Source organism: Malus domestica, chromosome 15, assembly GCF_042453785.1.
Source record: "Malus domestica chromosome 15, GDT2T_hap1".
Lineage (NCBI taxonomy): Eukaryota > Viridiplantae > Streptophyta > Magnoliopsida > Rosales > Rosaceae > Malus > Malus domestica.
Genome location: NC_091675.1, coordinates 11953672 through 11968455, shown reverse-complemented (window position 1 = coordinate 11968455; position 14784 = coordinate 11953672). Strand labels below are relative to the sequence as shown.

At 38.5% G+C, this 14784-nt stretch overlaps 2 protein-coding genes across 2 annotated transcripts; one reads left to right on the top strand and one right to left on the bottom strand.

Annotated features, from left to right (window-relative positions):
- Positions 1–6011: 6011 nt before the first annotated feature.
- LOC103400032 (uncharacterized) lies at positions 6012–10915 on the top strand. The gene is made up of 6 exons (XM_070813593.1): positions 6012–6262; positions 8367–9347; positions 9648–9821; positions 10186–10328; positions 10433–10543; positions 10637–10915. The coding sequence occupies exons 1-6, from the start codon at positions 6140–6142 to the stop codon at positions 10716–10718; spliced, it is 1614 nt and encodes a 537-aa protein (XP_070669694.1). The 5' UTR covers positions 6012–6139; the 3' UTR covers positions 10719–10915.
- A 618-nt stretch (positions 10916–11533) lies between these two features.
- On the bottom strand, positions 11534–14003 carry LOC103400034 (uncharacterized). Its single transcript, XM_008338714.4, has 5 exons — positions 13341–14003; positions 12462–13244; positions 12287–12366; positions 12114–12185; positions 11534–12030 (listed from the first exon to the last, which is right to left on the bottom strand). Exons 1-5 carry the CDS (start codon positions 13665–13667, stop codon positions 11682–11684), a joined length of 1611 nt encoding a protein of 536 aa, XP_008336936.3. The 5' UTR covers positions 13668–14003; the 3' UTR covers positions 11534–11681.
- Positions 14004–14784: the final 781 nt, after the last annotated feature.

Here is a 14784-nt window from a genome sequence, read left to right as displayed (position 1 = left end):
GTAACTCATAAGTCGTCATTTTATCATCTAAAACTCCAAATTTGCTTTACTTTGCCCCTAGAACTCGATTTTGATTCCATTTTGACCCTTAAAACTTGAAAGTCGTCCCTCTAAAACTCAAAATTAGTTTCCCATTGCCTTAAATCTGTTAATTTCTTATTTGGTTTAATTTTGGGTGCAAGCTAATCAATTTTTTTTTTCAATATCTTTTATTTTTTTTTAAACTTAATAATCTCTTATTGTTGAATGTTGACGCATAATAGAGATTTATAGTCAACTTTATTGCACATGTGACGTTTTCTTATTGAGTGTTGGGTTCTACATGTGTTTTTCGAGGCGACCTATAAGTTTCAGGGAGAAAAGAGAGCCCACAAATCAAATGAAACGAATTTAGAGTTTTATTGAGTAAATTGGTGACTTTTGTGGTACAGGGAACAAAGTGAGATTAACATGGAGTTCCAAACAGGCTAAAAATAAGTCATAGATTAATTATCAAGAATGATAAAAGGTTTCATATAATTCCAATCATATCATATAAATATAAACGGAACTCCATTTTATTGATATCATAATATGCAGCATATTCAACATAGTCCCATTATGGACGGACACATGATCCTCCCCAGATCCTCTCCAGCTGAGCTGGTCTGGTGCGGTGATCTTAAACATGATTAGTAAACTAATTAACTATAAAACATGATCAGCATATATATATATATATATAAGTACACTAGAAGTTCTTGGTCGAAACCATTAGCACTTAGCAGCGACCACCTGGTCCACCTCCACCCCCGTGTCCGCCGTGATGTCCTGGCCCTCCTGGACCGCCTCCTCCCTGACCACCGCCGCCTCCTGGACCGCCTCCTCCCTGACCACCGCCTCCCTGACCACCTCCCTGACCACCTCCCTGACCACCGCCTCCCTGACCACCTCCCTGACCACCGCCTCCCTGACCACCGCCTCCTCCTTTTCCTCCAGGACCGCCGCCTCCTTGTCCTCCAGGACCGCCGCCTCCTTGTCCTCCCGGACCGCCGCCACCTCCTCCCGGACCGTGCATCTTCTTGATCTTGTTAATTTGCTGTAGTTACACAGAGACTTGTAATGCTTAGCTAGCTACTCTCTTCTTTTTGAGTTTGGTGTGGCAAATGGTTGAAGAAAGTAGTGCAGTTTTATAGTGCAATGATGTCGGTACAAAAAACAAAAGATCAACGTTCATCGTGAAGGTGCCGCATGAAAAAAAAAAGATCTTTCAAATTATATGAAATTTTATCTATCTAAAAATGAAAAGGACAGAAAAAGATTGTATGTAACGAACTATTATTTTACTGTGAAGGAAATAAGTGTTGGCGTGCGTCAACTTTGAGATTAAGGAATATAGATATATTTTGGGTATGAAATCATGTAATGGATATCCTTGTATAGTTGGGATTCCTATTTTCTATGTCATAAGAACTTGTATAACTATATATCACCCCTACGTGAGAAGAATAAAGCAGAACACTTTAAACCCTATAATTACAATTTTATCTTGGTATCAGAGCCAAGGTTTTTGCATGTGCAAGCCAATGAACTTGTCACCAAGAAGGAAACAAACAAGTCAGGACTCTTAATAGAGAACCGGTCTCTGAGTTCCATTGAAAACAAGTCTGAACTCTTAACATGGAGCCAACCTCTGAGTTTCAATTGCCGATGTGTGGATCTCCACATGTAAACCACTAAATGAGGTTACACGTGAAGGGGAGTGTTAGAATCCCACATGCAAAAGAAAATAATGGGTTTAAATATTACTACCCTATTCTAACTAATACCGAGACCTTTTGTGGTAAAACTCCACACTTGACAAATTAGGCAAGTGGTAAAGTTGGAGACAATATTGGTGTCGTTAGAGTGGGAGCCTCCTAGGCCCGTCGATCTAAAAAATTTCAACATGGTATCTGAAAGGTGCACCTGAAAAATGGTTGATTTTCAGTAAACATGGGCATATGCAGATAGGATATACATATGCTGATTGGGGTGGGAATATTACTAATAGATGTTCTACGTCATGCTACTTCACTTTTGTAGCAGGAAATCTTGTAATTAACTTGGAGAAGCAAAAAACAAAACGTGGTAGCTAGGTCCACGATAGAGGCAGAGTATTGGGGTATGGCGCATGGGATTTGCGAATTATTGTAGTTGAGGATTCTTCTCACAAAAATAGGATTCAAATCATAGGGAGATATGTCATTGTACTGCGATAATCAAGCTGCAAGTGAGATAGCTAATAATCCGGTTCAACATGATCGCACAAAACATATTGAAGTGGATAGACATTTTATCAAGGAGAAGTTAGATATTAGATTGATTGACATTCCATATGTGAGGTTTGAATAACAGTTAGCCAATGTACTGACTCATGCAGTATCAGCGAGAGTGTTTCGAGACTCACTTGACAAGTTGGGCCTATGAGATATCTACACACGAACTTGAAGGAAAATGTTGGCGTGAGGCAACTTTGAGATTAAGAAATATAGATATATTTTGGGTATGAAATCATGTAATGGATATCCCTGTATAATTGGGATTCCTATTTCCTATGTCATAGGAACTTGTATAACTATATATCACCCTATATATGAGAAGATTAAAGCATAATACTTTAAACCCTAGAATTACAATTTTATCTAGAAGTTATTTTATATAAGAATGGTAGTGGTAGGCTAGTAGGTATAGGAGCCTAGGATCGATTTTGTGCGGTCATGCTTCTGCACAGTGTTTTAAAAATCACTTTAGGCGGCTGCCTAGTCGGCGCCTAGACGTTCGACAGTGGTCTTTCGATGCGATTTGGGGGAAATCGTTACAAGGTTCTAAAAACTAAGCAATTTCTCGATGCATTAGGCTGATGGATCGTGGCTATTTGAAAACTAAGCAATCATATGATAAATTGATTAATCGAAACATTTGTACTTATATGGTAATAGGCGTATATAATTGATGCATATATGATCATGAGAAATGATAGAAAGCTAGGTAGATACAGGCATGGAGTTGCTTCTGAAGAGGTAAAACGTGTCCACCATCTTCACCGACTGCTTGTCACTGCCATAGTTGTTTTACTGGTAGGTGAATCCTACAATTCAACTGGATATTTCTCTGCCGACCTCGATCAAATATTCACATATACTCCTGCAGTGCTGTCATTTTTCTTTTGATAATGCTTGTATCCCTTATAGGACAACTTACTCGCTATTTCACTTACGATTAACGAATCTATTATCTGGAGATCATAATCGAAATCATTCATTCTCTTTATAATCATCTAAAGACCATCTATGCAAAAAATTATTCAATTTGGAGATCTTTTAGTCATTCATATGCACAAAACAAAGGTTCATTATGAGGATGTTACTTGTTACCAAAATTGTTGATTGGTTTAACACGTATAGATGACTAAACGATCTCTAAATTGAACATTTTTTTATGATATGATCTTAGATGATGATAAACTGATAAAGAGGACGAATGGTTTCGATTATGATGTTCGAATAGTAAATATCCGTTAATCGTAAGTGGGGGAACACAAACATTATTCTTTTTCTTTTACTGCAATTTGTAATTAAATAGAGATTATCATACGTCTTGACACATCTAAAAATATCTATATTTTGGGTAAGATCATAAAACGTATATTGGTTTTGCGTGTCTGAAATATGGAGTAGAATTATCTCCCCTCCTATTCTCATCCCATTTCCTCTCCTTCTCTCACATATTGCTTTTTGTCTTATTGTCTCTATAAAAAAAATCAATATAAAATGTTGATGTGGCTAAATCGTAACCGTTCAAATATGAGAGGAGGGAAGGGGAGAGAGATTAGGAGGGGAGAGAATTCTCATTCTTGAAATATACCAATCACCACTACATATTTCATGCCTTAAGGTATCATTTGGTATGCAGACGGGATGAGACAGGACGGGACGGAATGAAGAGGGAGCAAAGATGCCCTCAGATGGAATTAAGGAGGAAGAAGAAGGAGACGGAGATGTTATAATTTTGTGTTTCATAGATGTGGAACAAGTCGTTCCAGGGGGTGAGGCAGAACGAAAATTCACCCAAAATTTGTCCCATGGAACAGCGCGTTCCACCCGTTTTAGACTCACCAAACATGGGACGAAACGCCTCGTCCCACTCCGTTCCGTCCTGTCCCACGTACCAAACAGTACCTAATTGCACTCGTACATAGACCAAACACGTGCCCCCTGTCACTCTCAGAATTTATAATATGCTTCAATTATTCTTGTCCACATTCCACGACTCGTTACGTTTGTAGATGTTAAACTGCAGCTTTGTTCTATCAGGACCGTCTTTGAGATTTCAGGAGTTCTGTACAAAATTTATAAAATGGTCGATTTTTAAGATAGTTTTTTATTTTTTTTAAAGTAGGACAATATATTAGTACTAGAAAATAATAACTTAAATCAAAACAACCTTTAGGACTCACTGATTGTAAGTTTACAAATGTCATTAAATAAGTAAAAAGAGTTACAAACATAACCTTCACTAAATAATAAAAAACAATTTAATCTTAAGCAACCAAATAAGGAAAAAAAAAGCTTCAAAAATTCTAAATTTAAAGTTTAACTTGAATATATAGCATTATTATATAATAAAATTGGAAAGAAAATTGTTTTTTAAGGTGTTGTTATTGGCACTCTTACTATCTCATTATGCACTTCAAATTTTTATATTTAGAAAGAAGAAAATTTACTTATAAAAAGTACACTATATGATTTTAAAGTACTAATAAAAGTACATTTTTAATATATAACAATATTACATAAAAATATAAGATACCAACAATTTTTGGGGCCCTTCAAATTTGGGGCCCTATGCGATTGCATATTTCGCTCACCCTCAATGCTGCCTCTGCGTTCTATTCTTGCACATTTGGGCCGAACCTCGATGATCCAGGCCCATAAAATTGACCAGTCTGTCAAGCCTGGTAACCACTGTTGGCGGATTTACAATCTCCCAGGCTCAATTATTTCAGGTTGGGTTTAGGCCCATTTTTTCCAACGAGCCCACATCCAACTTTTCATGATATAAATTATAATTTCAAAAATAAAAAATAAAAAATCTACACCACCTTTATACCAATTTAGTGACAAAACATTTTACTCACTCCATTGATCACCGTTGAAATGCAAACAATAAATTGTAGTAATGGTTCCTCAACTTTAATCAAATTTGAGCATTGGTCTGTTAACTAAAAATCTATTACCATTGATCCCTCAACTTATCAAAATGTGTAGCTATGGTCATTTTATTCAAATTCATTAGAATTTTGTCAAAATAAATTATATTGAAATGATCATTGCTATAATTGGGGCCTCTCAACTCATCAAAACATATAGATATGGTATTTTGTTATCAATTTCATCAGAATTTTGTCAAAATAAGTTATGTTGGAAGAATCATTGCCACAGTTAGGTTAAAATTGAGGGATCATTACTCCAATTGAGTTAAAGTTGATGGATCATTTCTTTAGTTGGATTAAAGTTGAGGGATTAATGACAATTGATTCTTAGTTGAAGGACTATAGCTATACGTTTTCATGAGTTAAAAGATCAATTATAATAAATTTTTAATTAAAAGACCATTTCTTTAATTGAATTAAAATTAAAAAATCATTACTGCAATTTACTCAAATGCAAAATAAGACTTCTAAGTGTCTATAACAACTATTTTATTTTATTCAGTGTTGTTGCAAAAATATCACCTTTGATATTGCAGTCGGGAATAACCAGAATGTTTCACCCAAAAAATAATGTTAAATATATGACTCAGAGGAAGTCCACAAAGGACTTGGATCCTCTCCTGAGCCCAATGAGAGCATCCTCCTGATCAAAGGATTACAAACAGAAAATCTCTTTAAAGTTGTAATAATTATAGCAGTTAGATTTTCATCCAACGGTCCAAATTCTTTGGTCAGGAGGATCCTCTCCTTGGGCTCAGGAGAGGATCCAAGTCCGTCCACAAAAATAATTGAATTTGAAACACAAGGAAGAAAGAGCTCTCTTTCTCTCTCCTTTCTCTGTCAGCTGGTTTGCTTCAATTATCATCGTTCATCACGAACTCAGCTCTCTCTCTCTCTCTTTCTCAAATGGGTTCGAGCAGCAGTCGACTGGGCTCGCGCCCATCTCGGCCCCGAGTCAATCGCACCGCTAGTCGTTCCATACTCTCCTCTTTCGTCTGCGGTGGCTCCTCCGCACGTGCTACTCAAGAGGTACCTCTTTTTCTTTTTCTTCGTCGTCTTCCACTAAAATCGATGCCTTTAATTCAACCTTCAATGCCCATTTTTGGATTTCTCATAATTTTTACATTTTTGGTTGCAAAATTCGATTTTTATTGGTTTTGGATGATTTGGGATTTGATCATTTGGTGCAAATTTGAAGAATTTTAAGCTTTTTTTTCTTTAAATTAATTATTTTGGGGTTTGTTTTTTCTCATTTCGAGTTACAATCCAATAAAATTATACGGGAGTTGTCCAAATGATGCAGAAGATTGGTCCTGTTCTCGGTAATGTCGTAATGATTCAGTTACTTTGAATTTTGTGTTATAATTTCCCTGCAAATGTGAATATTAAATTTATATATTAAAACTGCGAATTATGTGATCGTGTTGTTGAAAAAGTTGGGGGATTTAGTTAATGGGGACATTGAATTGACGGTTCGAGTTATGTTTGTTTTAATGTATACGTTCAGTATAACAATCGTGAATGAAGCAAAAGGATTTAACTTTGTTTTCAGGTTCTGAACTATAATGTTTGATTTTTTGATGTTTTTGAATATGAACTCTAATGATGATTCCCGATGAGTGATTGGTGGGATGCTAAGGGAAATGGTTGGAGAAAGGTTGATTATGATTGTAGAACTCGAAGGTTAAGGTTCTTAATGGTGCGGAGAAATGATTACATAGTCTTTAGCACAGCTTATGTTCTTGAGCTGGGAATCAACCATGGTGCTGATGTAGTGGTGTGAAGTGGTTTGTAGGATGTTTCTGTGTATATGCACCCATTCTTGGGAGATGGAGAAGATTTAAAAGTTTGGATGAGTATGGTATTTTGCTAGAATATAAGAATACAAGTATGTGCATGTCTATTATTATTCATAGTAGTCCCATGATGAACGTTTAGGAATCCTCTGGAGAAGTGGGGGCATGTAATTAGATATCGAATGATTGCAGTTGTTTTTATTTAGTGCTTTCCGATGCACTTCTTAAGACAACCTTGATGTTATTGTTTCCACAAAGTCATACAACAACAACAACAACAACAACAAAGCCTTTTCCCACTAAGTGGGGTCGGCTATATGAATCCTAGAACGCCATTGCGCTCGGTTTTGTGTCATGTCCTCCGTTAGATCCAAGTACTCAAGTCTTTTCTTAGGGTCTCTTCCAAAGTTTTCCTAGGTCTTCCTCTACCCCTTCGGCCCTGAACCTCTGTCCCGTAGTCACATTTTCGAACCGGAGCGTCAGTAGGCCTTCTTTGCACATGTCCAAACCACCGGAACCGATTTTCTCTCATATTTCCTTCAATTTTGGCTACTCCTACTTTACCTCGGATATCTTCATTCCCAATCTTATCCTTTCTCGTGTGCCCATACATCCCACGAAGCATCCTCATCTCCGCTACACCCATTTTGTGTACGTGTTGATGCTTCACCGCCCAACATTCTGTGCCATACAACATCGCTGGCCTTATTGCCGTCCTATAAAATTTTCCCTTGAGCTTCAGTGGCCTACGACGGTCACACAACACGCCGGATGCACTCTTACACTTCATCCATCCAGCTTGTATTCTATGGTTGAGATCTCCATCTAATTCTCCGTTCTCTTGCAAGATAGATCCTAGGTAGCGAAAACGGTCACTTTTTGTGATCTTCGCTAGATTGCTCCGGTCATTAGTGTGGATAAGTATATAAATGGATAGAGATAGGAAAGCAAACACAAGATGTACGTGGTTCACCCAGATTGGCTACGTCCACGGTATAGAGGAGTTCTCATTAATTGTGAAGGGTTTCCACAAAGTCATGCTTCAAATTAATCTTGAAGCAGAAAATTTGCTTCTTGTTGATTTAGGTTGAGATACCTAGCATTAGTCCACTTAGTGTGTAACTGAAGTTATTTATTTCTGTGTTACTTGTGTTCACTTGGGAGTAAATGCTCATCTCTTCTGATGGACAGTATAGAAATGTAAGTTTAATACTTTTTTGGTGGCTCCAAAGAACTGTAATGTTATGTAGTTATTTTGATGCCTTGATAGTGCACTTGGTGGTTATAGTCATATAAATAACAAAAAGAGACTGATTCTTTCAGTACTTTTCATGCAGATGGAAGATCACGCAGCTGTGTGTCTTGTGAAATGTGCAGAGCAATGTGATCGTGATATCAATCAAGTCCAGAACTCCGGAGAGGGAACCTTGTTGGTCTCCAGTACTGGATCACCGTTCACCCGCCCCGTTATTGAAATTGGATCATCATCTGAGCACACTGTTGAAGAAGGTTTAAGCGGTGTTCACACAAGTAACCGGGGGAAGTGCTTGTCCAAAAGTAAAGAACTAATACCTCATCAGGTAAGTGCTGATTATAGTCACGACCAATCTTGTATGGATAATAGTACTACAGCTAGTGCTTCGTTTAGACAACAACAATCTTCAGAAACAGTCTCTTTGAATCGTTCGGTTAATGTGGATGCAGTCAATGGCATTGACAATCCAGCAGACAAGAATGTATCTCAGACCTGTCCCGAGGTTATGTGTCCAAGTAGTTCATCTCTACAAGGGATGCAGAATTCCCGTTCTCAGGAAGTGTCTGTTGAGAGTCATGTGGCTGACGTAAGGGGTGTGCAAAGTTCTAATGCTGATACTGATTCTGCTAATGTTTCTGAAATTCCATCATCTTTTGACTCACTTGGAAATGATTCTCTAAGGGAGGCAATACCTTCTGGTTTAGGTTTCCTTGTGTCCAATAGGGAACAAGGCCAGGAAGATGGAAGTGTACTTCATGTTGATGTTATGAGCATTTCTTCCAACTTTTTGAGGAGTAGCAATGGTGATGCAAGTAATCGTGAGGCTAGAAGGAATGGCAGACGACTGTTCTGGGATGCATTTTCAAGGCGCAGCTCCAGGAGATTCATTGATTCACCAACCATTCTTTTCTCTACTGATGATACTGAGGATATGGGATTTCATGACAGATGGCTACTTGGTTTGAGTGGTGATTTATTTGATGATGGGATTGGAGCTGATTCTGGTCACCGGGCCAGTAGAATTCCCTACTCGAATGAACGACGACGACATTCTAGATCTGAGGTGATAGTTTAGAACATTAACAAATATTATGATGTTGTTTCAGTTACGTGGTTGATCTGAAAATTGAGTTTTTCTTCTTCCTTCATTTGGGAGAGTTTTGGGGCTTAAGTCTTAACTGTATATGTCTGTTCATTTACATGGTTTACAGACAACTCATACATCAAAGGTACTTTTATACTTCCTTTGTGAAGTGTTATATATGTTTTACAGGCCAGAGGAAACCAGTAAATTGTAGCGGCTTTATTTATTGGGGTCCCATTAGTAATTTTTATTGATTTGCATCTGCATGACTCTCTGTAGGTCTGGGAAAGACTTCGTGTTGGCCTTGATGATAACGGCCAGCGTAATACCTCTTGTCCCACAGGAATCCACCCTCGTGGCATGTGCTCATGTGGCTCATTCTCGACGACCGAAGAGTCTAGTACTCGGGCAAGTATATCAAGAATTGTCATGCTCGCTGAAGCTCTATTTGAGGTAATTTTCTTGGGAACGTCGTAAGTTAGGTGGGTATTTATGCAATACGTTCTTGCCTTTTGTGTTTACCTTGGGATGCCGTGATTATCCTTGAAGCACGAAGTTCTTTAATTTTTTCCTCTTTGGGGGCTAAACTTAATTAAATCAGGGATGAATTTAGTATATTCTTCTTTTTGAGGTCTCTTTGATGGTTTTGGCTGCATGTTTACCGCTCTAGGTTGAACGGCTATGCTTTGGTTTTCACAGTTTTTTTTTTATTTATGTTTGAGGGTCAAACTTAGTGGCAGATGTTAAACAACAGATTACTGTTTACCTTATGAATGCATTACTCAAACCTAATTTTGTTGTAATGTGCAATGTGCAGGTTTTGGATGAAATTCACCGCCAACCTGTGTCACTTTCACTATCGATGGTCTCGGCTCCTGCCCCAGCATCTGTTGTTGATGGTTTTCCTCTTAGAAGTCACACAAAGGTTGACAAATCAAAGTCCGGGGATGATGTTGAGCAGTAAGTTTTACTTAAGTCATGCCCATTTTCTTTTGGCCTTACATGATTCCATCAATAGGGAGCATGATGCATTTGTTTGATCATGGTGAGTTAATAATTGATAGGTGTTACATATGCCTCGCTGAGTATGAGGAAGGAGACAACATTCGAGTTCTTCCCTGCCATCACGAGTATCACATGTCCTGCGTTGACAAGTGGCTCAAAGAGATACACGGGTATTGTCATTGCCATCCTGTTTTTTCCCCTTCATGATTGTCCTTCATTCCCCCATGATTTTTTTTTCCACTGAGAATCACTCCTACGTACAGGGTTTGCCCACTTTGCCGAGGAGATGTTCGTGAGGGTTTCACCGACTGTTCTGTCTCTAACTCAGAGATATCTTCTCTTTGATTTAATTGTACATACTACACGGTAATGTAAATGGTTAAAGATGGTTCTTTGCATCTGCCATGACATGTATTTTGTCCCCCAATACTAACTTGTATCTGAATTTTTCCGAAATCCATGATATTGTAGCGTCTTCCACTCTCGATGCGGAATTGTAGTACTTATATAGTGATTGAGAAAATGAGATATTTATACATCAATGTGCATGTATACCATCTTTGATGTTTATATGCAGAGAACACATTGGCATTTTTCATCTCCACTAAGAGGCTTCCAAATAGCAAAACCCTAGGAATTTCGTTTTGCAGTTTTTTCCATTTTTACCCTCGGTGCTTCTGTTACTTGATGGTGATGTGTTTCCTTATCCTTTTCAAAAAAGTGGGTTTCTTGCTGGAATTATTTCCTTTCTTGCTAAAAAGCTTGTAGATTCCTCTGCTTTTACTTGAACGTGTAAAAGAAGTATTTGCCAGTTTTGTCCTTATTGTAACGAGAAATTATATTTTGACCTGAGTCGCTTCTTTCTCTAATTGATCAATAGAAAGTCGACTCAGGAGGGTTCATGTGTTTGCAAAAAATTCTTTTTGCTCTCGAATTTGCAGCTTTGAATTTGATTTTCGATCCATGTTGCCAATTTGCTTGCATCACAAGCAACCCTTACTCCTGATGATCATGTTATGTTTAAATTGATTTGTTTCTTGTAGTACACGCATCTTTGATATTTGCATGAAGGTCCTTTGAGCAATGAGGAAGAACACAGTCGCAGTTTTTTCATCTCAACAAAGCGGCTTTCAAATAATGTGTGGGAAGAGCTAAGAAAATAAAAATCAAGGAGCGAATCGAATTCCGGAAACATTTAAGGAGATAATACATTGCCTGCATTTACAAATCAAACATAAAGTTTGAATGCTTGGGAGAGCAGAGTTCTTCTCTCAAAGTTCATACAACAGATAAGAAAAATGTATCGCGTCAGTAGCCATGCCCCGGAATCCAAAAGGGATTCTGATTCTGATTCTGGTCTTGTGTATAAGCTGCCGGTTTCGATCTCAGCTTCCTAGGGGTGGTGTGAAGGTGATCATCACAGAATGGATTGGTTTCATGGAACTTTGAGGTGTAATTGTGGTTGTTGTCACACGGCGGAGCAAAGAGATTCGGGTGACAATTCTCCTCGTCATCTTGGAATGTAACCCATCGCGCTGAGTGGATACCGTGCTTCTCTCTTGCTGCATTTCTCAAGCTCTCCATCTCCCCAACATGCTCCTTGAATTCTTTCTTCACCACGTCCAGAACAACGTCTCCATACCGATCACACCACGACCTGAAAACGAAACAAAAATCAATGATGAATAAAAAGGAAAGTCAAAGGAGGTGATGGTTTTAGTTAGTGAAGATTTTGCTCACTTAGGAAAGAACTTCTTCAGGTCAGCCTTGTCCACCGGAAGCCTTGTTGAAATCGCTTCAATTTGTTCATTCCTGAGTAAATCACAAGAACCAGACTCATATATTTTCAATACAAACGGATTGCTTTTCAATGCCAGTGCGAATATTAAGAAAGTATCATCGAAAAGGCTTACGTGAATCGAAGATTTGGATTTGAAGCGCAAAGCTCTGTCTGAATTCTTGACAGCTCCTTCTTTATCTTCTCCCCCACAACCTTAAGATCATAAAATACAAAACCCAAGATTCAGTTTTGGATCAAGCTTCGAATATTCGCCGAAGATCACGAAATGAAATTGAACAATTACGAACCTTGTCAATGAAGAAATCAGAAGTAGAACCATCCGAGAGCAGCTTCCTTTTTATGAGCTTGGTGTCTGGCCCTTCACCCATGGGGCTTGGGACAAGCTTCAGGTGGACCTCACTATCCGATCTTTCGTTTAGTGGCAACGGAGTTGTCTCGTTCTCCTCTGAGTCACTCCTCTTCCACTTCTTGAATCCATCAAAACCCCATTGCCTTTTCGCAGATTTCGAAGGTGTTTGTTCATTTTCATGGCCATGATCCCCCTGTCCCTCTCTCTGTTCTCTCTGAAACAAATTCCTAAACGGCTTCCTCCTCGTTCGATCTGCGCTCCCACTCTCTTTCATCGGAACCTGTGGCAAGCTTTCTGGCATGAGTATCGACGATTGACTTCCTGCTTCATGCTTAGAAGAGCTGGCGGAAGAGAATTTCGACGAGTCGAGCAAATCGAATATGCTATTTTCTCCCCTGTTTTTCCCCTGTTTGTAAGGTGATACAAATCCCAACACCGAAGCTGCCCCTTTGATTTGCTTCACTGCCGAACTGTGATTCAATTTGTTCTTCGAATTTGAACCCCCTTTGTCTTTCGTTAGCAAGCATTTCTCATCCTTCAAGTCAATTTCAGACCACTGCTCTTGATCTGCATTCTCTTTCAGGTCCTTCGCTGGCAGCGACCCTGAAGCGATTACATCTTTAGCCTCGACCTCAGCTCCCTGAGCTGCTAATCGCTGCAGCAACGGCCTCTTCGATGAATGGTATTCGTCTTCTGATATGCATTTCGCATACAAGAGCTCCTAAACATTGTTTGGCTACTCAGAAAACCAAGAAAGAAAATCCAATCGAAATTAAAAAAAAAGAAAAGGATTTGATATTGCAGACTGGTTTTTTACCTGCAAGAATAGCAACTTGTCTCTCAGAATAACCGGCTGTTCGTGCTCCGCCGCTGGAGAGGCGACGAGGGTTTCGAGCAAATGCAATCGGAAAGCGGAGACCTCGGTCTCAGCCAAGATTCCTTCTTTGTGCAGACCCATCAAGTTCATCATCTGGTGGAAAGAGTCCTGCTGCCACTTGAGGTTATCCGACTGCAGCTTCGAAAGCTTCTGCTCCGCCGCGGGCAACCGCCGCTTCTTGAAGCCGAAGGGAAGAATGGACTTGCACAGGGAAGTCATCGAGTCGTGAAGAGTGGAGTAGTATGTGGGCGCGTACGAATACACCATTTTTGAAATTCTGGGTTCTTGATTCGAATTGCCAAATGGGTTTAACAGAGATCGAATTTGGGAAGTTGCCAGAGTTTGGATTTGGATTTGAATTTTGGTTTTTGTTTGCGAGTGTTGTTTGAAAATTGAAAAATATTTCCGGGAATTTTGGTTCAGATTTTGAATTTTGGGAGACGGGAAAACGGTCACTAGGAAACTAGCCGTTGCGGGAGGGTCTGAAAACGTAAAATACTAAAATCACATGGTGCGAGAAAAAAAAAACGTCGTCGTTTGTTGCGTTTCCTTTCAATTTATTTTTCTTTCAACATTTTTGCGTTTTTGCATTATTGCAACCGTATGTTACTAGAGCTCAAATTTTTTTTTTTATAGGACGTCAATAAAGCAATAAGGTCAGTAATGCTTTATACGCAGAATGCTAGGCAGTCATGTATCAACACGTGAAAAAAAAAAAAAAAAAAGAGTACAACAAAGATGAGAATGTTTTGTTGGATGTGTAGACACACGAGAAATGATATGATTAAGGACAAAAATATTCGAGGTAAAGTAGGAGTTGTCACAATTGAAAATAAGATTAGAGAAAATCGATTAACGTGGTTTGGATATGTGAAACAAAGACCTACAGATGCTCCAGATAAAAAATGCAATTATGAGATACATGCTCAAGGCAAAAAAGGTAGAAGAAGACCTAGAAAAACTTGAAAAGATAATTTTTTTTTTAAATGGAGCATTTGGAACTAACGGAAAATTTGACGCAAAATTGAGCGCAATGACGGTTTAAAAATGATACGACCGACTCGACTTAATAGGATAAAAACTTCTTGTTGGTAGATGATTTGTGCAACTCCTTTTATTCCTAAATTTTTTTAAATCAAGCATTCAAATTCTAAAATTGTTAAAAAATAATTTTTGAACTTTGAAATGTTGTGATAAGGTGAAAATATGAGCCAGGATTTCATATCATCGTCTCAGACTTTCACCTTCTATTTTAACTCGTATTTCGCCTCAGTTTTTTATTACGATATGGTCTTGATTTTGACATAATCCAAAATGTATCAGTTTCTAAAAAAAAATTCTAAGAACGATTGATTTTCTAACAAGGTGAAACAAAGAAATCCAC

Excerpts from the sequence above, each read along its gene's own strand:
- LOC103400032 (XM_070813593.1), top strand. The coding sequence starts at position 6,140 with ATGGGTTCGAGCAGCAGTCGACTGGGCTCGCGCCCATCTCGGCCCCGA. Across the intron at positions 10,329-10,432 it reads TCCGGGGATGATGTTGAGCA|GTGTTACATATGCCTCGCTG; the intron begins GTAAGTTTTACT and ends AATAATTGATAG. Across the intron at positions 10,544-10,636 it reads TGGCTCAAAGAGATACACGG|GGTTTGCCCACTTTGCCGAG; the intron begins GTATTGTCATTG and ends TCCTACGTACAG.
- LOC103400034 (XM_008338714.4), bottom strand. The coding sequence starts at position 13,667 with ATGGTGTATTCGTACGCGCCCACATACTACTCCACTCTTCACGACTCG. Across the intron at positions 13,245-13,340 it reads ACAAGTTGCTATTCTTGCAG|GAGCTCTTGTATGCGAAATG; the intron begins GTAAAAAACCAG and ends AACAATGTTTAG. Across the intron at positions 12,367-12,461 it reads CTGATTTCTTCATTGACAAG|GTTGTGGGGGAGAAGATAAA; the intron begins GTTCGTAATTGT and ends TATGATCTTAAG.